The 26462-nt window shown below is 42.5% G+C and overlaps 1 protein-coding gene across 5 annotated transcripts in view; it reads left to right on the forward strand.

The window, feature by feature from the left end:
* Positions 1-26018, forward strand: part of cpne2 (copine II) — a 258097-nt gene extending 232079 nt beyond the window's left edge. For all 5 annotated transcript variants that reach the window (XM_073069841.1, XM_073069840.1, XM_073069839.1 and 2 more), the window contains 2 exons: positions 8118-8354; positions 25500-26018. In XM_073069841.1, the coding sequence (XP_072925942.1) occupies positions 8118-8354; positions 25500-25607 (345 nt within the window). In that variant the 3' untranslated portion in view covers positions 25608-26018. The remainder of the gene's footprint in view (positions 1-8117; positions 8355-25499) is intronic.
* The last annotated feature ends 444 nt before the right edge of the window (positions 26019-26462 follow it).

Raw genomic sequence — 26462 nt, forward strand, 5'->3', positions numbered from 1 at the left:
ACATCCTGACATAGGTATTTTGTATTGTCTAGGTGACTCATTCTCTGGGTTTATTTATTGTACATTTGTCCACGATTAGGCTAGTGTTAAGTGATGGGTTACTGGGCAGTGCATCTCGTTGGACGGAAGAGCCTGTTCTGCTCTGTATTTCTAAATAAAATAAGCAAATCATGTGATACTTGTGCACCTTGCCTAAAGTTAGCTCAAACTACACCTGTATTTTCAAACTCCCATGAGACTCTTTGAATTAGTTTAACGTTTTGAGGTTACAGAACATAACACCAGCAACGCAGGTTCAATTCCACTCCGCTCTGTAAGGAGTTTGTACATTCACCCTGTGACCCCATGGGTTTTTTCCAGGTGCTCTGGTTTCCTCCCACATCCCAAATTTGGATGGCTTAGTAGGTTAACTAGTCACATGAGTATAAGTGGGCAGTGCAGGCTCATCGGACCAGAAGGGACTATATCTGTAAATAAATAAATTACCATAGCAACAGGCACAAAATGCTGCAGGAACTCAGCAGGCCAGGCAGCATCCATGGAAATGAATGAACAGTCAATGTTGTGGGTCCAGACCCTTCTTCAGGACTGAGAAGGGAGGGGGAAGATGACAGAGTAAAAAGGTGGGGGGGAGGGGAAGGAGAAGGTGATGGGTGAAGCCAGGTAGATGGGAAAGGTCAAGGGCTGGAGAAGGAGGAACCAGATAGGTGAGGAGAGTGGACTATAGAAGAAAGGGAAGGAGGAGGAGACACAGGGGGAAGTGATAGGCAGGTGAGAAGAGGAAAAAGGTCAAAGTGGGGGGGATTTTTTTTAACCAGGAGAAATCAATATTCATGCTATCAGGTTGGAGGCTACCCGGATGGAATGTAAGGTGTTGCTTCTCCACCCTGAGGGTGGCCTCATCCTGGCGCAAGAGGAAGCCATGGACCGACACGTTGAAATGGGAATGGGAATCAGAATTAAAATGTTTGGCCACTTATTCTTTGGGTGAAGAAGGCCCCCCTCATATTGCTTATGGATCTCTTCCCTCTTTTCCTAAAGGTAGCCCTCTTGTCTACCTTTGTTGAGGGTAAAATTTCCTGCAATTGACACTTTGCCAACACCCACCATAGCTTTATGAAGGTGCCGCAGTACTGTACTGCTTTGTCTGACAGTAAACCAGAAGGCTTTGGCATATAGATTTCCAGTCACTATAGACAGCAAATAATCCAGGACAGGGGCTAACAAACCTGTTGTAGCTTGTAACAAGACAACAGGCAGGACTGTAGTATTATTAATCTTGTCTTCCTCTGCCAAAGTGCCAGGTCAGACTAATTGGGTAGAACAGTGAGATTCAATATTAAAGCTGCCAATAATTATGTGGTTTTAATGGAATGGCCCTCTATGCCATACTAACTGAAATGGATACTATTCTCAGCTATCTCTTGTGCATTTAATGTTTAATCTATGGAATATTACTTCAGAATTTGCTATGCCATAAAAAATAAACTAACAAATTACGTTAAGAGAGACTTTCTGTGATTTTAATACTGCACTCTAACTCTGCCTCAACAATTTATTGAATGGACAAATCCTAATGTGTAAGATCTTAATAGACCATGTATTATTTATAGCCATAAAGTGCTCGTGTACTATTCTGGATCCTTGATTTCCTTTGCATAACTATTGGTACCAGTGGTTTAAAACTCTTAGCTGTGGAAATGCTTTGGTAAACATTACTGCCATTCTAAGGCCAGATAGACCCCCACTCAGATACCTCGTCTTTGCTTATCCCTTGAACAGGATCCCACTAAGGAGCATCAGGCAAACATCTTCTGTACCCTCACCCCTGGAGATCTTCCTTCCACTGCCACCAACCTCATAGTTCCCAATACCCTGCTACCCCGTTACCATCTCCTACCCAAGTTAGATTCACAAATCTAACTGCCCCAGTAGACCTATCGCTTCTGCCTGCTCCTGCTCCACTGGGTGGAACTCATGTCCGCATATCCTGACTCCATTTTGTCGGCCTTGGTTCAGTCGCTTCCCAGCTACATCTCTAACACTTCACATGCTCTCCATCATTTCAATAGCTTGCAGTTTCCCAGGCCCGATGACCTTATTTCCACACTGGATTCCTAGAGATTTCCATACCCCAACAGGAAGGTCTCAGAGCTCTCTGCTTCTTTCCTAACAACTGAGCTAGCCAGTTCTCCTCCTCCATCTGGAAGAACCGGTACAGAACCTTCAACAGCATTTCTTTTGTCAGCTACTTGGAACGGTCTTACCCCTTCTCTTCTCCTCGCCTGCCCATCACCTCTTTCTGGTGCAACCATCCCCACCTTCCCTTTCTCCCATGGTCTACTCTCCTCTCCTATCAGATTCCTAATTCTTCAGTTCTTCACCTCTTCCTCCTACCAACAGCGCAGATCTCCAGGTGGCCACCCATTTCAGTTCCATTTCCCATTACCACATATTGACATATCGGACCATGGCCTTCCCCACCTCCTCTACTGCCACTATGATGCCAGACCCAAACAGGAGGAACAACATCTCATTATCCGACTTTGTAGTGTCCAACAATGGCATCAACATCAATTTATTTAACCTCCAGAAACCACTCCTCTCTGATTTCCTTCCTCTACCCCTTTTGTTTTCTCTCATTCTTGTCATCATTTCATCCTTTCCCTTCTCCTCCCATGCCTTCACAGGCTGCCTATCATCCCCTTCTGGTTCCCCACCTCCTTCCCTTTATTCAGTGGTCTACTGTCTCTCCTATCAAATTCCTCACTTCCTCAGACCTTTGCCTCTCTCACCTATCACCTCTCAGATTCTCACATCATCCCACTCTCACCTATTACCTGCAAGTTTGTGCTCCTGCTATCTAATTCTGGCTTCTGCTCCCTTCCTTTCCAGTCCTGATGAACCATCTCAGCTAGAAACATCAACTGTTTAGTTTCCTTCACAGGTGCTGCTTGAGATCTGCTGTTCCTCCAGCTTTTTGTGTGTGTTGCTCTAGATTTCCAGCATCTGCAGAATCTCTTCTATCTGGCCCTTTGTGTTCCTCAAAGTGTTTCTACAGAGCTTTAGAAACTAAAAACCTGCACATACTGGAAATCTGAAATTTAAAAAAACATGAAACACTAGCAATATTCAGTGAATCAAAGTCCAGAACATTAACTCTTTCTGGAGATGCTATCGGACCTGCTGTTGTTTACCAGCGTTCACTGTTTTTGCGTCCCGTGTCCATGGTACAGTATAAAGGCATGTCATGGAATAAAGGGTTTCGGGATGCCCTGACACAATGATAGGCTCCAATGAAAATGTGGAGCTTGAGATCATGTAAGCTGTTGCTCGTAGTAAGCAGGAGATTTAAAAAGCAAGGGGGGATTTGTAATTAGTGAATCTATTTCTTTAAGAGCAATGAACCCCCCCCCCCCACCTTAGTACTGATCTGTTGTCCATGCACGCGCATAGTTTTCACTCTCTCACTGCAATGTGAATACGCCAGTTAAGGCCATCTCCCAAGTGCGTGCTTTTATTTAATAGCTAAGTAGTTGTGCACAGACACAACAGGGCTTGTTGGGACTTTCATACAGCTTGACATCATTTGGGATTATTAGGCACTTGACAAGTTTTTTGAGAAGGTTACCATGAAACCTTCAGAAAGGGAGAGGACACTGTCAACAAGGCCATTGACAAAGTCCCACCGCGTCCAGAAGGTCCGGTCGCTTGGCTCTCAGCATGAAGAAGCCAGGGAGTTAGTAGATGTTGTCTCTCTGACTGGAATCCTGTGACATTAGTGCCGGCTCTGTTGTTGCTTGTCAATTATATTAATGATTTGGATGATAATATGGTAAGCTGGATCAGCAAATTTGTGGATGACACCAAGTTTGGGACATAGTGATCAGTGAGGAAGGCTATCAAAGCTTGCCGTGGAATCTGGACCAGCTGGAAAAATGGCTGATGGAATTTAATACGTGTGAGGTGTGGCACTTTGGAAAGACAGACTAGGGTAGGACATACACAGTGAATGGTAGGGCAGTGATGAGCACAATAGAACAGAAGGATCTAAGAATACAGATCTATAATCCCTTGAAAGTAGTGGCACAGATAGATAGGGTCATTAATAGAGCTTTTGGCACATTGGACTCCATAACTCCAAGTACTGAATACACAAATTCAGATGTTATTTTAAAGTTGTATAGAATGGTGAGACTAAATTTGGAGTATTGTGTGCATCTCTGGTCATCTAACTTCAGGAAAGACGTCAATAAGATTGAAAGAGTACAAAGAAAATTTGCAAGGATTTTTTTCAGGACTGGAGGACCCCAGTTAAAGGGACAGATGGAATAGGCTAGGGCTCTACTCCCTGGAGCGTAGGGAAATGGGGGGAAATTTGATAAAGTATGTACCACTGAGGTTGGCTGAGACTGGGACTAGAGGTCATAAGCTATGGGTGAAAGATGAAATATTTAGGAAGAACCTGAGGGGGAAATTCTTCACTCGGAGGGTGGTGTAGGTGTGCGGAAAGCTGGCCGCATAAGAGGTAGATATGGGTTTAATTGTAACATTGAACAGAAGTTTGGATAAGTACATGGATGGAGGGGTATAGAGGGCTATGGTCCAGATGTGGGTCGATCGGACTAGCAGAATAACGGTTTGGCATGGAGTAGAAAGGCCAAAGGGCCTATTAAAGACATAGGAGCAGTATTAGACCATTCAGCCCATTGAGTCTGCTCCAGTATTCCATCATGAGTGATTCATTATCTCTTTCAACCCCATTCTCCTGCCTTTGATGCTTTGACTAATCAAGAACCTATCAATCTTCACTTAAAATATACTCAGTGACCTGGCGTCCACAGCTGTCTGTGGCAATGAATTCCACAGATTCACTACCCATTGACTAAATAAAACCCCTCTCATCTCTATTCTAAATGGATGTCTCTCTGTTCTGAGGCCGTGCACTCAGGTCCTCGACTCACCCTCTATAGGAAACATTCTCTCCGCATCCACTCTTTCTAGGCCTTCCAGTATTCAATCAGTTTCAATGAGATCCCTTGTCATTATTATAAACTCCAAAAAATACAAGCCCAGAGCTATTAAAACCTCATTATATGTTAACCCTTTCATTCCTGGAGAGATTCTTGTAAACCTCCCTTGGACCCTCTCCAATTCCATCACATCTTTTCTTAGGTAACAGGCCCAAAACTGCTCACAATACTCTTGTGCGGTCTGATCGATGCCTTTAAACCCTCAGCATTACATCCTTGCTTTTGTATTCTAGTCCTCTCAAAATGAATGCTAACATTGCATTTGCCTTCCTCACCACCGACTCAACCTGCAAGTTCGCTTTTGGGAATCCTGTATAAGGACTCCCAAGTCACTTTGCACCTCTGATTTTTTAATTATATGCCCATTTAGAAAATAGTCTATAACTTTATTCCTTCTACCAAAGTGTATGACCATAAGTTTCCCTACACAATGTTACATCTGCCATTTTCCCAATCCGTCTAAGCCCTCCTGCAGACTTCCTGCTTCTGCGACACTACCTCCACCTGTCTTCATTTCATCTGCAAGCTTGGCCACAAAGCCATCATCCAAATCATTAACATATAACGTGAAAGGAAGCGGTACCAACACTGACCCCTGCAGAACAAAACTAGTCTCTGGCTGCCAACCAGAAAAGGCCTCCTTTATTCCCCTGCCAGTCAGCCAACTTCTATAAATGCTAGCTTATTTCCTGTAATACCATGGGCTCTTACCTTGTTAAGCAGGCTCATGTGTGGCACTTTATCAAAGGCCTTCTGAAAATCCAACTCAACATCTGTTGGCTCTCCTTTCACAAAACTGCCTGTTATTTCCACAAAGAATTCCACCAGATTTGACAGGCAAGATTTCTACTTGAGGAAACTATGCTGACTATGGCCTATTTCATCGTGTGTGTCCAAGTAATGTAAGACCTCATATTTAATAATGGACTCTAATATCTTCCCAACCTCTGAGGTCGGGCTAACCGGCCTATAATTTCCTTTCTTCTGCTTCCTTCCCTTCTTAAAGAGTGGAGTGACATTTGCAATATTCTAGTCCTCCGGAACCATTCCAGAATCTAGTGACTCTTGAAAGATCATCACTAATATCTCCACAATCACTTCAGCCTCTCCTTTCTGGGGTGAAATCCATCTGGTCTACATGACTTACCTACTTTCAAACCTTTCAACTTCCCAAGCACCACCTTCTCACTTCTGCCTCCTGACACTCTTGAATTTCTGGCATACTGCTGGTGTCGTCATAGTGTAGACTGATGCAAAATACTCATTGTTGATCTATCATTCCTTTGCCCCCATTACTAACTATCCAGTGTCATCTTCCAGCAATCCAATATGCACTCTTGCCTCTTCTTAACGCGTTATATATCTGAAAAAACTTTTAGTATCCCCTTTTATAGTATTGGCTAACTTTCTTTCATATTTCATCTTTTCTTTCTTTATGTTTTTTTTTAGTTGCCTTCTATTGGTTTTTAAAATCCTCTAACTTCTCACTAATTTTTGCTGTATTATGTCTGTCTTTTGCTTTTGTACTGTCTGTGACTTCCCTAGGCAGCCACAGTTGCCTCATCCTCCCTTTAGAATACTTCTGCATCTTTGGGATGTATCTGTCTTGCACCTTCCAAATTGCCCCCAGAAACTCCAGCCATTGCTGTTCTGCTGTCATCCCTGCTGGTGTCCTCTACCAATCATATTTGGCCAGCTCCTCTCTCCTGCCTCTAATTCCTTTGCTCCTACTGTAATACTGATACATCTGACGTTATCTTCTCCCCCTCAAACTGAAGGGCGAATACTTTATTATGATCACCATCTCCCCAGGGTTCCTTTACCTTAAGCTCCCTAATCAAATCCAGTTCACTACACAACACCCAGTCCAGAATACCCTTTCCCCGAGTGGGCTCAACAATAAGCTGCTCTGAAAAGCCATCCCGTGGGCATTGTACGAATACCCCCTCTTGAAATCCAGCACCAACCTGATGTTCCCAATCTACCTGCACATTGCTCTTTTTACATGCCTTTGCTATCTCCCATTTTAGTTTGTATCCCACGTTCTGGCTACTGTTTGGAGGCTGTATATAACTCCCATCTGAGTCTTTATTGTATTTTTATTTAGAGATACAGCACGAAGTAGGCACTTCCAGCCCTTCGAGCTTCATTCTCAGCAAACCATAGCCTGATCGTGGGACAATTTACAATTACCAATTGACCTACTAACCGGTACGTCTTTGAACCGTGGGTGGAAAGCGTAGCACCCAGAGGAAACCCACATATTCCACATACCAACTCCTCACGGAGGACGCTGAGAATGAACTCCAAATTCTGACGCCCTGAGCTGTAATGGTGTCGCACTAATCGCTACGCCACCATGGTACCCTCTTACCCTTGCAGTTTCTTAACTCTACTCACAAGGATTCTACATCTTCCAATCCTATCTCATCTCTTTCTAAGGATTTGATTGTCCCACCCCGTCTGCCTACCTGCTTGTCCTATTGATACGAAGTGTATCCTTGGATGTTAAGCTCCCAACTATGACCTTCTTTCAGCCACGACTCAGTGATAACCATAACCATCATACTTGCCAATCTCTAACTGCACCACTAAATCATATTCCTTATTCTGTATACTGTGTGCATTCAAATATAACACCTTCAGCCCCGTGTTTGTCATCCTTTTCAATTTTGTCCACATGATACAATTCAACTCATCCCTCTGATTTTGCCCTCTCATCTGCCTGCCCTTCCTTAGTCTCACTACACTCTGCAACTACTTGTATGCCAACTGCCCATCGTCAACCCTATCACTCTGGTTCTCATCCCCCGCCAACTTATTTTAAACCCTCCCCAACAGCTCTAGGAAACCTGCCCGCAGGGATATTGGTCCTCCTTGGGTTTTTGTGCTGTAATGCTCTATGATTCTTATTTGTTAATATAAATGCACTTTTGACCTTGAAGCACATTCCTAACGAGATATCCCCGTTTATGGTGCATCTGACCCACAGACATTTTCCTCTCAAGTACAATTTAATGTTTATCTATTGAAATTTCTTTTGGTTGTTACTGAGGGAGATCTTATTTTCTCTGTTTTTCACAGCAATACTTCATCCTCCTGATTATAACAGACGGTGTCATCAGTGACATGGATGAGACTAGACATGCTATTGTGCAGGCAGCTAAGCTTCCCATGTCCATCATCATCATAGGGGTTGGAAATGCTGACTTTGCTGCAATGGAGTTCCTGGATGGAGACAATAGTGTTTTACGATCATACACTGGGGAAGAAGCCACGCGGGATATTGTACAATTCGTACCATTCCGGGAATTTCGAAAGGTAAGTCTCTCTATTTATGGTTTACGTTATCTGAATGGGAGAAGCAAGGCCTTAAGTCTGCTTTAGAGGAGATAGTTTTGCCAATGCATGTTGACTATCAAATCCAATTCTCTTCCTAGCAACTCTGTGCAGTTCCCTCATTAAAGTCTGTTACGTAGTAAGTTCTGCTTTGGTCATTGGCCAATGCACAATAATCCACTCACCTTTCAGGATTCCCCGTAATGATCAGCAGATTGAGAACCATCTTGTGGCTGGATGAAAGAGAGATCAAACTGTAAATCCTTGTCCACAGATCCAGCAGCTGAGACGACACCGCATCAGTGCATGCATGTGTCACACTGCTCCATAATACCATAAGATATAGCAGCATACTCTGCCCACCATTTTATCATGACTGAGTTATTTTCCCTCTCAAACCCATTTTCCTGCCTTTTCCCCTTTCACACCTATCAACTTCCATTTTAAATATACCCAATGACTTGGCTTCCTCATTTCTGTTCTAAAGGGATGTCCTTTTATTCTATTCTCTTCTGAGGCTGTGGCCTATTCCCCTAATCTCTCCCACTTTTGGAAACATCCTCTCCACATCCACACTATCTAGGCCTTTCAATATTAAGTAGGTTTCCCAATGAGATCTCCCTCGTTCTTCTAAACTCCAGCGAGTACAGGCCCAGAGCCATCAAACACTCCTCGTCTGTTAACCCTTTCATTCCCAGGGTCTTTCTCATGAGGATGACGATGCTCTCAGGAGCAAAATCATCCTCAACCCTTTCCAGTGCCAGCACATCCCGTCTCAGATACGGAGTCTAAAACTGCGCACAAAGACTCCGAATGTGCTCTGAACAATGCCTTACAGAGCCTCAGCATGACATCCTCTAGTCCTCTCAAAACCAATCCTAACATTGCACTTACCTTCCTCACCACTGACTCAACCTGCAAGTTAACCTTTAGGGAATCCTGCACGAGGGTCCCTTTGTACCTCTGCTTTCTGAATTTGCTCCCAGTTTAGAAAGTAGCCTTTGTCTTTATCCCTTGCACCAAAGTGCACGTCCATACACTTCCCTACACTGCATTTCATTTGCTACTTCTTTGCCCATTCTCCTAATCCATTGAAGTCCTTCTGCAGTCTCCCTGCTTTGGCAACTCTACCTGCCCCTCCACCTACCTTTTTTCAGTGTACGGGTTACTATTCACTGCCCCTCACAAAGGATGGCATACAGCTGACTAACAGATGTTATTGAAAAGTTGTGTCTCTGCCAGCAATTGTGAAATTACTGAAGGACTACTATAGAGGTAAACCTCTTTACATGAGACAAATTAGTCAGTTACCATCTCCCAGAGTTAAATATACAGTAAATAAGCTATTGGTAAAATATTGCAATCATTCTTACATTATTAAATTCATGTTATTTCTCAGATTTATTCACAACTATCTGTATACTAATGAGTCATTTCCTGTAATGCCTGACAGTATGTTGTCCAAATCCCTGATCTCACCATGGTAAATGTCAGTTTAATTGTTGGATGTCGGTTATAGCCCAGTCAGTATAAATTATGGTAATTTGAACAGTCTCATGGCAAAGCATCTTTACACTTGTATTATTGTGTGACAAGTTCAGAATATCATGCTAATGTGGCACAAATGAGGCGCTTTGGTTTCCAGTGATTGTGAGTGCCTCTCCTCTTCTGAGCCGTGTTGCTCTTTGAATGATTATTCAGACACTCCTGTTAATGCAGCTCTCATCCAAAGGTACCTTCTGTTCACTTTAGAACAGGGGCCAGTCTGGTCTACTTAAGTGCATTGCTAAATTAAGAGCATTGCATTGGAAACCCAAATTGCCCTCTTCATTTTCGTGTTGGTTCCATTAAGATTACAATAGCTGGCATAATCTGTTATTAAATGCATCCTATCTACTATACATTCCCATTAGATTATTGATCATCTGATTGCTTGTTATATCCCATTCAAACAAGTGCAACACGTCCAATAATTGAGATTCTCATGGTAAAGTGTGTTCTGATTGGGACAGGAAGGTGGGTAAGTTATTAGGTGGTACACCTCTTCTGTCATCTTTTTGTCCTGGTACACGGACTCAAAGTTTTCAATGCCATGTCTCCACTTTGGTCAGATCGGAGCCATGCATTCAGTGAAATGGTGGGGATGCTGTCCTGCAGGACCTCAGGAAAGAGCGTCTGTTCCAGGAGCCTGGTGTTGGGTGTGATTTGCCCAACAAGGCTGATTGTTTGTGTGTAGAAATATCTTGCTTGAAAGATCATTATTCATCCCTGCCTTATAGATATCTAAATATTAGGATATTTGTAATTAATATATATCCATAAATAGGGAGCTGTACAGACAGGACAGTTTGCAGCTGAGCTGGAGGGGAAAGTGTAAACGAGGGTTGCAGGGGGATGGGACCCAGAGTGCCAGGGAAGATAGTAGACTAGTTGTGAAGAAAGATGTTAAGCCTACATACAAAGATAGGAATTGGAAGGTCGAGCATGGTGGGAATAATGTTTTGAGTTGCATCTATTTCAATGCAAGGAGTATTGTTGGTAAGGTAGATAGGCTTAGAGGATGGATCAGCATGTGGAGTTATGACATTGTAGCCATTAGTGAAACTCGATTGCTAGAGGGGTGGGACTGGAAGCTCAATGGTCCGGGGTTCTGTTGTGTTTAGAGAGTGAGGGGTTAAAAGGGGGAGAGGTGGAATTACTAGTCAGGGAAATTTTTGTGGCAATACTCAGACAGGGCAGACTGGAGGGCTCATCTACTGAGGCTATATGGGTGGAATTGAGGAATAATAAAGGAATGACCAGGTTAATTGAATTATAATTTAGACCATTCAATAGTCCATAGGATTTAGAGGAACAAATTGTAGAAAGATAGCAGAAAATTGCCCAAAAAAAGGTTGTGATAGAAGGTGATTTTAACCTTACTCATATTGACTGGGACTCCCATACTGTAAAAGGGCAGGAAGAGATAGAGTTTGTCAAATGTGTTCAAGAAAGTTTCCTTAATGATTGTACAGAGGTCCCAACTAGGGAGAGTACAATACTGGGTGTGCTATTAGGGAAGAAGATAGAGCAGGTGACAGAAATGCGTTTAGGGGAACTTTTAGGATCGAGTGATCATAATTCCATTAGTTTCAAGACAATTATGGAAAACAATAGGTCTGGTCTAAATTGGAGAAAGGCCAAGTTTGATCATCAGAAATGTTTCTGGCAAGTGTAGATTGGGATTTATTATTTTCTGGAAAAGGGATGCTTGGTAAGTGGGAGGTGCTCAAAAGTGATGTACACTGTATTGAGAGTACAGAGTTTGTATGTTCCTGTCAGATTAAAAGGCAAGGCTACCAAGTTTAGGAAATTTTGGTTTTCATGAGATATTGAGACCCTGGTTAAGAAGGAGGAGAAGGTGTAGGCAGCAAGAAACAAATGGGGTATTTGAGTGCAAGAAATGTAAGAGAACATTTAAGAGTGAAATCAGAAGAGCTAAAAGAAAGTATTACATTGCTCTTGAAGATGAGGTGAAGAACCCCAAGGGCTTCTGCAGATATGTTAAGAGCAAAAAGATAGCAAGGGACAAAATTTGTCTTCTTAAAAATTAGCATGGTCATCTATGGAGCTGAAAGAGATGGGGGAGATCTTGATTGGATTTTTTTACAACTGTATTTACCCAGAAGATGGACACGGAGTCTATATAATTAGGACAAACGGACAGTGAGGTCATGGACTGTCTATGAGTTACAGAGGAGGAGATGCTTGCAAGTTAGGGTGGATAACTCCCCAGGCCCTGACAAGGTGTTGCCTTCAACCTTGTGGAAGGGCAGAAATTACAGGGGCCCTACAGAGATATTAGCTAAAGGTGAGGTGCTGCAGGATTGGAGGATGGTGTTGTGATAGAAATGAGAAAGATTCTTTGGGTCGCAAAGGCAAGAACTCTGGACACACAGTGCTAATAATAAGGAGTTTATTTACAAGGGGAGAAAAAGCTTGGGAACAACACAAGCGGCTACAATATTCGCACAAACACGCTTAGAATAGAGGAGCGTGGGAAAAGTCATGTCGGCAGTACAATACACGGGAAAACGGTGTGGGGACAGAGTACAGGTACACATACAAGCAAGGGAAAAGTAACTATGATACCTGCCTCCCCTTGACTATGGGCAGGCACGGCTCTTTGCTAAAGGGACAAAAATAAACGCTCCCACAACCCTATTCAATGCACACCTTACCACGTGTCTCCAGCGCTGTTCTGCAGTCTTCCTTATACCTGCATTGATATGTTGGGACCAAGTTAGATCCTCAGAGATCTTGACCCCATACACCTGCCTTCTTGCCATATCCTTTGATTCCCTGACTGATCAGGAAACTATCAATTTCCGCTTTAAATATACCCACGGAAATAGCCTCCACAGCAGACTCTGGCAAAGCATTCCATAGATTCACTACCCTCTAGGTAAAAAAATTCCTCCTTACCTCTGTTCTAAAAGGACACCCTTCAATTTTGAGACTGTTACATTGCATTTGGCTTCTTCACCACCAACTCAACCTGCAAGTTAACCTTTAGGGTGTTCTGCACAAGACTCCCAATTCCCTTTACATCCTAGATTTTTGGATTTTTTCCCAGTTTAGAAATTTTTTCCCCAGTCTGTACATTTATTTCTACTACCAAAGTGCATGACCATGCATTTTCCAACATTGTATTTCATTTGCCACTTTCTTGCCCATTCTCCTAATCTGTCTAAGTCCTTCTGCATCCTACCTGTTTCCTCAACACTACCTGCCCCTCCACCAATCTTCCTATCATCTGGAAACCTGGTAACAAAGCCATCTATTCCATCATCTAAATTATTGATATGCAGTATAAAAAGAAGCGATCCCAACACTGACCTCTGTGGAAAACCACTAGTCACTGGCAGCCAAACGGACAAGGGTCCTTTTATTCCCACTCGCTGCCTCTTACCAATCAGCCAAAGTTCTAAACATGCCAGTAACTTTCCTGTAATACCATGGACTCTTAACGTGGTAAGCAGCCTCATGTGTGGCACCCTGTCAAAAGCCTTCTGAAAGTCCAAATATACAACATCCACTGCATCCCCTTTACTGATCCTACTTGTAATCTTCTCAAAGAATTCCAATAGGTTTTCTAGGCAAGATTTTCCCTTATGGAAACCATGCTGACTTTGTCCTATCTTTTCCTGTGTCTCCAAGTTCTCCATAACCTTATCCTTAATAACTGACTCCAGCATCTTTCCAACCAGTGAGGTCAGGATAACCAGTCTATAATTTCTTTTCTGCTTCCTTCCTCTTTTCTTAAAGAGTGGAGTGCAATTTTCCAGTCCTCTGGCACCACGCCAGGGTCCAATGATTTTTGAATGCCTCCACAATCTCTACTGCTACCTCTTTCAGAACCCTAGGGTGCAGTTCATGTGGTTCAGGTGACTTATGTACCCTTAAGGTCTTTCAGCTTTTTGAGCACCTTCTCTCTTGTAATAGTTACTGCACAGACTTCTCTTCCCTCACACCCTTCAACATCTGGCACACTGCCTAGTGTCTTCCGCAGTGAAGACTAATGCAAAATACTCATTAAGTTCATCTGCCATCTCCTTGTCCCCCATTATTATTCCCCTGGCCTCATTTTCCAGCGATCCTGTATCCACTCTCATCTCTCTCTTATTTTTTTTCCACACACTTGAAAAAGCTTTTACTATCCACTTTGATATTGTTTGCTAGCTTGCTTTCATATTTCATCTTTTTCCTCCTAATGATTCTTTTAGTTGCTCTCTGTAGATTTTTAAAAGCTTCCCAATCCTCTATCTTCCCACTAATTTTTGCTTTGTTGTATGCCCTCTTTTTTGCTTTGATGGTTGTACTATTCTGCCATTTGAGTTTTTCTTCATTTTTGGAATACATCTATTCTGCACCTTCCTCATTTTTCCCAGAAACTGATGCCATTACTGCTGTGCTGTCATCCCTGCCGGCATCTCCTGCCAAGTTACTTTGAACAACTCCTCTCTCATGTTGTGATCACTGCCTCCTAAGGATTATTTTATCTTAAACTCCCTAATCACCTTCGGTTCATTACATAACACTCAACCCAGTATAGCTGATCCCCTCACTGACAATGACAAACTGCTCTAAAAAGCAATCAACAAACTCACTCTCGAGAGCCATTGCCAACCTGATTTTCTCAATTGACCTGCATATTGAAATCTTCCATGACAATCATAACATTTCCCTTTTGACACCCCTTTTCTATTTTCCGTTGTAATCGTCCACATCCCAGCTACTGTTGGATTGCCTAAATATAACTGCCATCAGGGGCCTTTTACCCTTGTAGTTTGTAAACTCAACCCACAAGGATTCAACATCTTCCAATCCTATGCCACATCTTTCTACTGATTTGATGCCATTCTTTACCAGCAGAGCCATGCCACCCCCTCTGCCTACCTTCCTATCCCTCCAATACAACATGTAACCTGGGACATTCAGCTCCAACTACAGTCATCCTTCAGCCACAGTTCAGAGATGGCCACAACATCATACCTGGCAATTTGTAATAATGCGACAAGATCATCCACCTTATTTCTTATACTCTGTGCATTGAGATATAACATTTCGAATACTATATTTTGATTCTGCATCCCTAATGCACTGATCCCTGCTGCCATTTTGTCCTATCATCTGCTTGCCCTTCCTGACAGTCTGACCAAATGCTATCTTGGATTTTTTACCATCTGTCCAATCCCGAGTCCCTTCACTCCAGTTCCCATCCTTTTGCCAAATTAGTTTAAACCCTCCTAACAACTCTAGCAAACCTGCTCGCAAGAATATTGGTCCCCCTTGGTTCAGGTGCAACCCATCACTTTTGTACTGGTCATACCTGCCCCAGAAGAGATCCCAATGATCCAAGAACCTGAAGCCCTGCCCCCTGCACCAGCTTCTCAGCCATGCATTTATCTGCCAAGTCATTCTGTTTCTATACTCACTAGTGTGTGGCAAGAGAGTAATCCAGAAATTACTACCCTGATTTGATACAGTCAACATGGCTCTGTGCATTTTAGGTTGTGTCTAACCAAGCTTATAGAGATTTTGAAGAAGTTACCCAAATATGTTGGTGAAGGAAAGCCAGTGGATGTTTTATATACGGACTTTAGCAAGGCCTTTACCAAGGTCCTGCAAGGGAGGTTGGTTAAGAAGGTTCAGTCTCTTTCAGCATCAGGTAGTTAATTGGGTTTGACATTGGCTTAGGAGGAGAGCCAAGAATGCTAATAGATGGTTGCCTCTCTGATAGATGGTCTGTGACTATTGGTGTGCCACAGGGATTGGTGCTGGGCCCTTTTTTGTTTGTCATCATCATCAATAATTTGGATGATAATGTAAACTGGATTAGCAAATTTGCAGATGACACCAAGTTCGGGATTGTGTAGTGGGCAGCAAGGAAGGGTATCAAAGCTTGCAGCAGAACCTGGACCAGCTGGAATGAAAAGTGGCAGATGGAATTTAATGCAGACAAGTGTGTGGTGTTGTGCTTTGGGAGGGCAAACCAGGGTAGGACTTACACATGAGGGCACTGAGGAATGTGGTGGAACAGAAGGATTTGGGTATACAGATCCATAATTCATTGAAAGTGGCATCAGAGCTAGAAAGGATTGTAAAGAGATCTTTTGGCACATTGGCCTTCAGAAATCAAAGTACTGGGTACAGGAGGTGGGATGTACATTGATGTGTAAGATGTTGGTGAGACCAGATTTGGAGTCTTTTATGCAGTTCTGCTTACCCACCTACACAAAAAATATCAATAAGATTGAAAGAGTGCAAAGAAAATTTACAAGGATGTTGCTGGGGTTTAAGGACCTGAGTTACAGTTAAGGTTGAATAAATTAGGACTTTTATTCCCTGGAGTGTAGGAGAATGAGGGGAGATTTGATAGATGTATAGACAGGATAAATGCAAGCAGGTTTTTTCCACTGAGGATGGGTGAGACTTTAACTAAAGATTATAGGTTAAGAGTGAAAAGTGAAATATTTGAGGGGAACATGGGGGAGAACTTCTTCACTTAGGGTAGTGAGAGAGTGGAATGAGTTGTCAGTGCAAGTAGAGAGGCAGGTTTGATTTCAACATTTAAGAGTTGTTTGGGTAAGTACATGGATTGAAGGGGTATAGAGGGCAATAGTCTAGGTGCAGATTGATGGGATTAGGCAACTATCTCATCACAGACTAAATGGGCTCTATGACTATTTGAAAAATTGAGGAAATTGATGGTTCTGGGAAACTGACACAGAGGAAGACTTGAGGCCAGCGTAGATCAATCAAGATCATATTATTTGGCAGTTTTGAGGAGCCTGATGGCCCACTCCTGCTCCTGAGAGGTCGCGTTGGGACACATATCCTTCTCGTGGATTTCACAAAGACAGCATTGGCTAAACAACTCCAACGCTGTGAGTTACCTACTGTGCAGACTCTCGGTGTTAGAAGTGCACAGGAGGGCAAGGATCACCATGGCCGGGGACGGGGAGCTTCTGCTGGGTTCCAGTTGCACTGTATGGTCACCTGCTGAAGCTGGTTCTGGAATGGAGGTGATCCAGGTTGAACCGTTTCTCATCTGTCCTGTAAGTTAGCCTCTTTCCAGCGGAAAGTTGGCTGGGGTTAAGGTGTAGCATTGCAGTAAGAAAGTCTTCAGATTGATGGCATGGCTTTGCCTGACAAAGATCTGCTTGAGACTGTGTCTGTTGTAATCCCATTGCTTAGGATCTCAGCTTGCATGCTGCTGTGAAGCAGATGTGCAGTGTAATGGAGATGAAATTCCACAGACATCTACATTTGAGAAAGATGCTCCAGAGTTGCTCTTGATTGAGAGAGTGAAAGTCTTGAGAGATAAAAAAAGTATATAGAAAATGTTTGAAACTACTCTCTCAATACATGAGTGTTATTATTACTAATATAAAAGGATCAGAATTTAAGAAATGGAAGGAGGAGTAGACCATTCAGCCCCACATCATTCAGCATGGTCGTAGCCGACCTTTTATTTCAGCAGAACTTTCGTGTTCTGACCCCAAATATTATCTTAATATTGCTCTTTGTCTCGAATATACTCAGCCACTGAGCCTCCTTGGCCCTCTTGGGTAGAGGAATCCAAAGATTCTGGGTGAAAAGTTTCTCCTAATGTCTATCCTGGCTAGGGGAAGAGATTATCCAAGACTGTGACCTGTTCCAGACACCCCAGAAAGAGGGAGGATTGGCAGGATGCATCACTCTTGCATGCACCCTGCCAATATCCTTGACTTTTGCTTGTTTCAACAAGATCGTCTCTCAGTTATCTAAACAGAGCTATAGGCCCAGTTGGCTTAATCTCTCACAACCCAACCATTCTCAGGAATCAAGATGGTGAGCTTCTGTTGCAGCTATATCCTTCCTTACACAATATTCCAGATCTGGTTTCACAGAGTCCGATATCATTGGAGCAAATTGTATGTTGCATTTAAGTATTCTTGCATTGGAGGCTATCAATCCATTTGCCTTTTTAATTGCCTGCTAGACCTACGGATTACTCTGTAGGTCTGTACTCCCAGACCCCAACGAGTGGCACCTTCCAGGTCCTCACTATTTAAAAAGTGCTCTGTCTTTCTGGGTTTTTTTCAGAGTGCATAATCTCGCATTTTTCTACATTATATTTTATCTGCCATGTCCTTCCCTATTCACTTTACCTGTCAGGATTGCAAACTGAAGTCTCTCCAGTACTACCTGTCTTTCTGACGTTAGCAAATATGTATTACATTTGAACCTACCATACAAATTATTGATGTGGATTGTCAACAGCTGAAGCCTCAGTACCAATTCTTTGAAGCACCTTACCACCCACAGCCTCACAAACCAAAACCGACTTCTCATTCCTTCTCACTGTTTTCTGTTCATTAGCCTATTCCCAGTCCTCCCAATATATTGCTCCCAATTTTAGTAGCCTGTTATGATGCCTTATCAACGGTCTACTGAAAGAAAAAGTAAAGTGGACTTCGGTTAATTGAGACACTTCAGAATTTATACATTTTGGCCAATCAAGTGGTTGCCCAATTAGTCAAAGTTTCATGAAAATAGTTAAAAATGTATAAAAAAAGACAAACTGAGTAACAAATTGTGCATTTAAGTGAACTACTGAGCAAATTAGAACATTATTCATAGTACTATAAAATTGTGGAATTCATCCATTATACGCAATGAAAATTTGCAGACACTAGTGCAGATAATGGACAGCTTTCCTACAACTGTTTCAATGATTATATCTTCCAAATCTTCATTTTCATTGTAACATGACAAAAATCATCGCTCTTTGAACACAAACACATGCAGTCAATGCTATTTAAAAACTATTTGCTCTCAGCATGTTGTAGCATCTACTGGCCACATAAGTTTACACGAATGACACTGGGTAGAAAATGTTTGTTAAGTCCCCTGCCCCAATTAAGTGGCATAGTGTCCTAAATACATGAAGGGAATCCAAGCTATTTTCTTTATTTGTTTTTATTCTTTAAGAGTTGTCCCTAATAAGCAGTTGCCCTGATTAACTGATGGTCCAATTAACCAGAATCCTCTGTATGTATCAACTGATTGCCCCTCATTAACTCTAACAGCACAACCTCAACAAATCTTGGTGTTTCCTTGGGCACTGCAGGAGAGGGCTCTGGCATATACAGAACATTGAACTTTAAAGGTTACTGTGTGGCATAGAAAGAAGCTATTGCGTCCGGTAGACATTGAACAGCTGCTAGATGCTAGTGGGGAGGTCCTGGAAAAGGACAGAGGTCAAGGAGGGTAAGAAGAAATTGTACACAATTGGTAGAGTCATGTAGGACATTTGTGACTTCAGTTGAGAGTAATGCTTAACTTTGGAATCCAATAACTGACCTCATGAATCATTCTAGCTCAGCAAACAGGACTCCTTCTACAGTTGTGCAGAATTCTGTAAATTGTTCTACAATTCACAATCTCACCTTGATTTGAAGCACCGTGATTGTGGTTCAATGAATGAAAGACTGGTGGCAGTGACAAAAGATAACAGCAACAATCCTCATCAACAAAGGGCACTTTCCTTCTTAAAAGAAATCACTCGAATCAATTACTCTATTGCCTTCTACATTTCCAACCTACTCAAGCGTTTAGTGATGGAAGATTATGACATGCAGAGCCAAGGACGTTACTGCATGAATGTTGTTGCTGTCCTCAATCTTGGTCAAGAATGTTTTCATCCATGCAGGAAATGAGTGAAATCTCAGCCTCTGGCCGAGCAGCTGAATCTAAGCACATGCAGAACCGTTGCTAGTATTTAATCCTGTAGCCACTGGCTAGAGGAGTGATGTTTCAGCCTTAATGCTGTCAGATGTCTTTGTTTTGTTTACTTAACCTCACTTCCATGGACCAAAATTCAGAGCTGTGACTTCCTTAAATCTCAGGCACATTAGAAGCAAACTAGAACATTCTCTGATTTTGCAATCAATTGCCACGTGAAAATGCACATTTTATTTTCTGTTTTTGCAAAGCATGAATGAAGCGGCAACACGTGAAGAAAGCCTAAACTTGTTGCAGCTGTACTAAACAGCATCTCTGCCGTAGAAACTAGACACCGGCCCCAACACCTTAAGGGAGGATTATCTTGCCTGTCAGCAGAAGCAATATTAAGCTGCAAATCCACCAAGGGATAATAGTTAGAGTATAATAGTTACTCTCATGAATGCCCTCAATCCTAGCACTGCACAACAGTAATCACTTCAGAATGTGAACTCTTTGATTGGCAGTGGGAATAACTTGTTTCCCACTTCTGTGAATCAATCAGTTTTCAGTTCAGGTAGTCATGGTGCGGATCAACACTGTGCTATTTGTCACTTGCCCTACCTCTGGTATTGTGTGTAGGCCACTGCCTCTGTCAGCATCGTGGAGCAGCTAGTAGAGCCTCTTCTGCTCCACAGCCTCAGCAACCTGGGTTTGAACCCAACTTTTGGTACTGTACGGGGGGGCCTGATCTGATTGGAGTAAAGTATAGGGGAAACGTCCATGGTAAGTTCTTTTAGACAGAGTGTGGTGGGTAGAGACATTTAAGAAACTTTTAGATAGGCACATGGATGACAGAGGAATGAAGGGCTTTGGAGGAGGGAAGGGTTAGACTGATCTTGAAGTAGGTTAAAAGGTTGGCACAACATTCTGGGCTGGAGTACCTGTACTGTGCTGTAATGCTCTGACACTGACATCCCTGACTGAGATAGGACAGGAGAGAGACCGACAGCTGGAGGAACAAGGTGGCTACACCCTCGGCAGCAAAGCCTAACAGGAAGAGGGTCTTCCAGAGAGAGGTTTGAGCTCTTGAGCTCATGCTGTCTACACCAAACTCAATCTCTTCTGCCTGCGCACGATCCATATCTGTGTATTCCCCGCACGTTTATGCTTCTATATGTAAACACCCCTAAAATGTCACTTCCATATCTGCTTCCACCAGTATTCTTGGTAGCACATTCCAGGTATGTATTGCTTTCAGTACAAACTAAAGAACTTGACCCAAACATCTCCTTTAAACTTCTGTCTTTCACCTTAAATGGATATGCTCTAATATGTGACATTTCTACCTTTGGAAAATGATTTGACTATCTACCCTATCTATGGTTGTTATAATTTTATAAACTTCATCAGGTTTCCCCTCAGCCTCTGGCAATCCAGCAAACAATAATCCAGGTTTATTATCCAATCTCTCCTCTTTCCTGCCCCTTTAATCCACACAGCATCACTTTAAATCTCTTCTGTACACTTTCAAAGCTTCTACATCTTTTCTGTATTGGGGGAACCAGGATCGCACACAATATTTCAATTGCGGCCTAAGCAAAATTTTATAAAGCCCCAACGTGACAGTCTTATCTATATTCAGTGCCCCAGCCAATGAAGACAAGCATGCCAGACACCTACTTGCATCGCTGTCAAGAATTAGCTTGTTTGGCATTACCCTGACTCCCTTAAGCTGCCCACAGAAATCAACTTCCATCATGCCATTACTTTGTGAAAGCCACAATCCTAATTCTTTGAGGAAGTGACAAATGATAAAGGTGAGGGCAGAGCACTGGATGTGTTGTATATGGATTTCCCTAAGGTATTTGCCCATGGTAGGCTCGTTCAGAAAATCAGGAGGCATGGGATCTTGGGAAACCTGGCTGTACAGATACAGAATTGGCTTTTCCACAGAAGGCAGAGGCTGATAGTAAATGGAGTGTATATTGCTTGGAGGCCAATGACCAGTGCTGTTCCACAGGGATCCCCACTCTTTGTGATTTTTATAAATGATTTGGATATGAAGAAGTAGAAGGGTAGGTTAGTAAGTTTGCAGATGGCACAATGGTTGGTGGTGGTGTGCATCATGTAGAAGGTTGTTGTGGTTTACAGTGATAGAATGCAGAGCTGGGCTGAGAAGTGGTAGATGGATCTCAATCTGGAAAAGTGTGAAGTGATTCACTTTGGAAAGTCAAACATGAAGGCAGGATACAGGGTTAGTGGTGGAGGAACAGCGGGATCTTGGGGTTCATGTTCATCGACCCCTCAAAGTTGTAGGAGAAATTTGGAAGAGTGGCTGAGGAGGCATATGGTGTACTAGCCTTCATCATTCAGGGAATTTGGTTCAAGAGCCGCGAGGTAATGTTGCAGCTCAGTAAAGCTCTTGTTAGACCACACTTGGAGTATTGTAATCACAAACAAGAGAAAATCTGCAGACGTTGGAAATCCGAGCAACACACACAAAATGCTGGAGGAACTCAGCAGGCCAGGCAGCATCTATAGAAAAGAATCCAGTCGACACTTTGGGATGAGATTCTTCAGCAGAAAGGGTCTCGGCCTGAAACATCAACTTTTTGCTTTCTCCATAGATTCTGCCTGACCCGCTGAGTTCCTCCAGCATTTTGTGTGTGTTGCTTGGAGTATTGTGTTCAATTCTGTAGTCTCATTATAGGAAGATGTGGAAGGTTTAGAGAGGGTGAGTAAAGATTTACTAGGATACTGCCTGGATAACCGAGCATGTCTTATGAGGATAAGTTGGACAAACTATGGTTTTTCTCCTTGGAGAAAAGGAGGCGACTTGATAGAGGTGTACAAGATGATAAGAGGCATAGACTTTTTCCCAAGGTGGAAGGACATAACTTTAAGGTGTTGGAGCCGGTATAGGGGGAACGTCAAAGGCAGGTTTTGTTTTTTACACAGAGAGAGGTGGAAGTGTAGAATGCACTACTGGGGTGGTGATAGAGGCAGATACATTAGGAATACAAGAGGCTCTTAGATAGGCATATGAATAAAAGAAAAATGGAGGGCCATGGGGGAGGTAAGGGTGGGATTAATCTTGAAGTAGGTTAAAATATTGTGGACTGAATACCTGTACTCTGCTGTACTCTTCAATGCCATAAGCAACACATCCACAACAAAGCCAGTCTCAGCTGAAGACTGGCAGTGAACGAGGCTGCATTATTGCTCCGAGGTTCCATTCAATCCTTTCCTACAGCAATGCTACACCTCACCTCCAACAAGTTTGCTGCCAGAGTAGAAATAGTCCTCACAGCTAATGCAAAACTATCCAAACACAGCAACCGCAGTCCAGAACTTCAGTAGCTGAGCTGCAGGGACTAATCAGTGTATTTTTTTGCGATATTAATCTTGAAATGTAATTAAATGCAAGAATATAATTTAAAAGAATTAAAGCATCCCTCTGCTCTGTTTCCTGCTATGGAAATTTCTCTCTCTTTTAACCTGTTTTAAAACCCATTTTCTGTTTCAGCATTTTTATTGACTGTCTTCTACCTGCTACCCACTTTTCTTTAAAGAACGGAGCAGTTCTTTATATTTTAAATGGACTTTGATTTGTGCTGATGTTTCTTTTTATGATGGCACAACAAAAGATTCACTTCATTATAATTGCTATTGGCACATAGTATCGGGCGGGCTATTTAGCCCTGCTGGTTGATTTCAGTATTCAGTTGGGTCATGACTGAATCTAAGTTCCAATTCACAGCCTTTGCTCCCTCTTTGTAGGGCTGTCGATTTCATTGGCATGGTATCCACAGGAGTTCGGGGAGAAGCGTTCAAATTTTTACTAGTGTATGTGGATAATGCCATTGAGAGAAGTCAAGAGGCAAAGCTCCAATTGTAAGATCTTGCCACTCGTGTACTACTGTACTATAAAAGCTCTTTATTCCCTTTGGTGATATCCATTTAGTAGACTCTCAACTTCCACCATTTGTGAGAATATAAATTGAGTTTTTGCACTCTTTATAATTAATCTCCTGAAGCCTGGTGTAATTTTATTTCAAGGTCAATATAACTTTTGCAGTACAGTACTTAGACTGATCAGTCTCCTAATAGGCTCTGTACAACTGAAGCATCACACTTGCAAATTTTTATTCCATACTTATTGGAATAAAGGTCTATTTTTCATAACCTTTTAAAATAATATTTGTACCTATGCACTCATTTTTAGTAACAATTACATACAAATTCTCCCACTTCTCCATGGTAACTAGTCACTCAGCTTTAAAAATTAAACTGATTTGTGTACCATCGATCTAAAGTTGACTTTCCTGCATTAAGCTTATTTTAAGCTACTTATATCTTTAACCCAAAAAGTTTAAGTTGGGCAAATGTTACCTACCATTCACATATTGCTTTCTCAGTTTCTCCAAGCTTGATTGTCAGTCACTCAGCTTCCGATGAGTTTCCAGAACCCCTTCTTATAAAAGATGTTCAACTGATAGAAATCATATTAAATCAGAAAGAGCTTGTTGTTAACGATGTAGGAGTATAATAACTTATATTCCTCACATAAATTGATCATGGAGTTTAAGATTTTTAGGTTTTTTCAGTTAATGTTATAACAAACCCTATGAGATGCAGTAATGGCTCCTTTATCAGAAACCATGTGGACTATTTTTATACATCAAGTTCCTCCTGTCCTTACCTCCCACCCCATGAGCCTCCACATCCAACACTTCATTCCCCGGCAACTCCTGCCATCTCCAAAGAGATCCTATCACCAAACACAACATTACCAACCCCTACTCTCTGCTTCCCACAGGGATATCTCCCTCAGTGATTCCCTTATCCAATTGTCCCTCCCGGCACTTATCCCTACCAGCGGCCAACATGCTGCACCTGCCCAGTTTCTGCAGAAATCATTCCCTCCGTGATTCCCTTGTCCATCCATCCCTCCCGGCATTTATCCCCGCAAACAGCCAAAGTGCCCATTCATCTCCTCCCTCACCTTCATTCAGGGTCCCGGACAGTCCGTCCAAGTGGGGCAACACAAATCAGGTGGGGTTGCCTATTATATCTGGTGCTCCTGGTGAGGTCTCCTCTACGGTGGTGAGACCCGTTGTAAATTAGGGGACTCCCTTGTTGAGCACCTCCGCTCCGCCCGCCAAAAGCAGAACTTTCTGGGGGCCAAACATTTTCATTCTGATTTTCGTTCCAATGTGTTGGTCCATGGCTTCCTCTTGTGTCACAATGAGGCTACCCTCAAAGTGGAGGAGAAACACCCTATATTCCTTCTGGGTAGACTCGAACCTGATGGCACAAATATCAATTTGTCCTGCCAGTACAAAACATCCCCTCTTCTTCTGTTCCCCACTCTGGCCTCTCACCTCTTCTCATCTGTCTATCACCTTCCCCCTGGTGCCCCTGCTCCTGCCCTTTCTCCCACGGTCTACTCTCCTCTCCTATCAGATTCCTTCCTCTCCAGCCCTTTGCCTTTCCCATCCACCTAGCTTTACCTCTTACTTTGTAGTTATCCTTCTTCTCATCCCTCCACCTTTTTCATTCTGGGGTCTTCCCCCTTCTTTTCCCAGTCCTGAAGAAGGGTCTCGGCCCGAAACAACAACGGCTTGTTCATTTCCATAGATGTTGCCTGACCTGCTGAGTTCCTCCAGCATTTTGTGTGTGTTGCTTTGGATTTTCGGCACCTGCAGAATTTCTCGTGTTTATACATCAAAAGATGCTCAATGAATACTAACATCAGTTTGAAACAATGCAAGCTGAGGATTCCTTTATATATCGTATCCTTTTTCAAATGCTAACTAGCAGTTTATAAACGAAGATTAAACCTTTTTATTCTTTTTCTCTCTTGTTATTCAGGCTCCTAAAGAAACGTTGGCCAAATCTGTCCTAGCAGAACTACCCCAGCAAGTTGTGCAGTACTTCAAGCAAAGAAACCTTCCACCGGTTAATCCTGATTCAGCCTAACACCGAACCTCATTTCCTTCAAACTTGCATGACTCCTGACCAGCCCAGCTGAAAATGTTTACAAAATCTCTGCATGTTTTGCAGCAAATAGCACATTTGTAACATTTTGTTTCCATTGCTTTTAAAAAATATTTCAACGACTCAATTTGTTTGTAAGAACAATCTGGTGCTTTGTAAAAGCATGACGATTAACACTAAGTAAAAGTGGTCAACTCTTTTCCTTGTCACCACTGTTAAAAGTATTGAATGTATCTTTGTATTTTTGGGTGTTACATATCTGATTTTCTTTCAATTGTTAAACAAAACACTGAAAATAATATTACCAACTTGCAAAAAGGATAAGGGATAAATTCTCTCATTTTGTGTATACATTGTCCGTATGATTAAATAAACTGTACTTTTGTCAAGATATTACAATTGGACATTTCTTTTTACCTTATTATGTGCAATACAAGAGAAAGTTCAGTGAGTTATATTGTACAGAGCTTAACTCTTTTCACCTATGGTAGAACATAGAACATAGAATAGTACAGCACATTACAGGCCCTTCGGCCCACAATGTTGTGCCGACCCTCAAACCCTGCCTCCCATATAACCCCCCACCTTAAATTCCTCCATATACCTGTCTAGTAGTCTCTTAAACTTCACTAGTGTATCTGCCTCCACCACTGACTCAGGCACTGCATTCCATGCACCAACCACTCTCTGAGTGAAAAACCTTCCTCTAATATCCCCCTTGAATTTCCCTCCCCTTACCTTAAAGCCATGTCCTCTTGTACTGAGCAGTGGTGCCATGGGGAAGAGGCGCTGGCTGTCCACTCTGTCTGTTCCTCTTAATATCTTGTATACCTCTAT

Source organism: Hemitrygon akajei, chromosome 17, assembly GCF_048418815.1.
Source record: "Hemitrygon akajei chromosome 17, sHemAka1.3, whole genome shotgun sequence".
Taxonomy (NCBI): Eukaryota; Metazoa; Chordata; class Chondrichthyes; order Myliobatiformes; family Dasyatidae; genus Hemitrygon; species Hemitrygon akajei.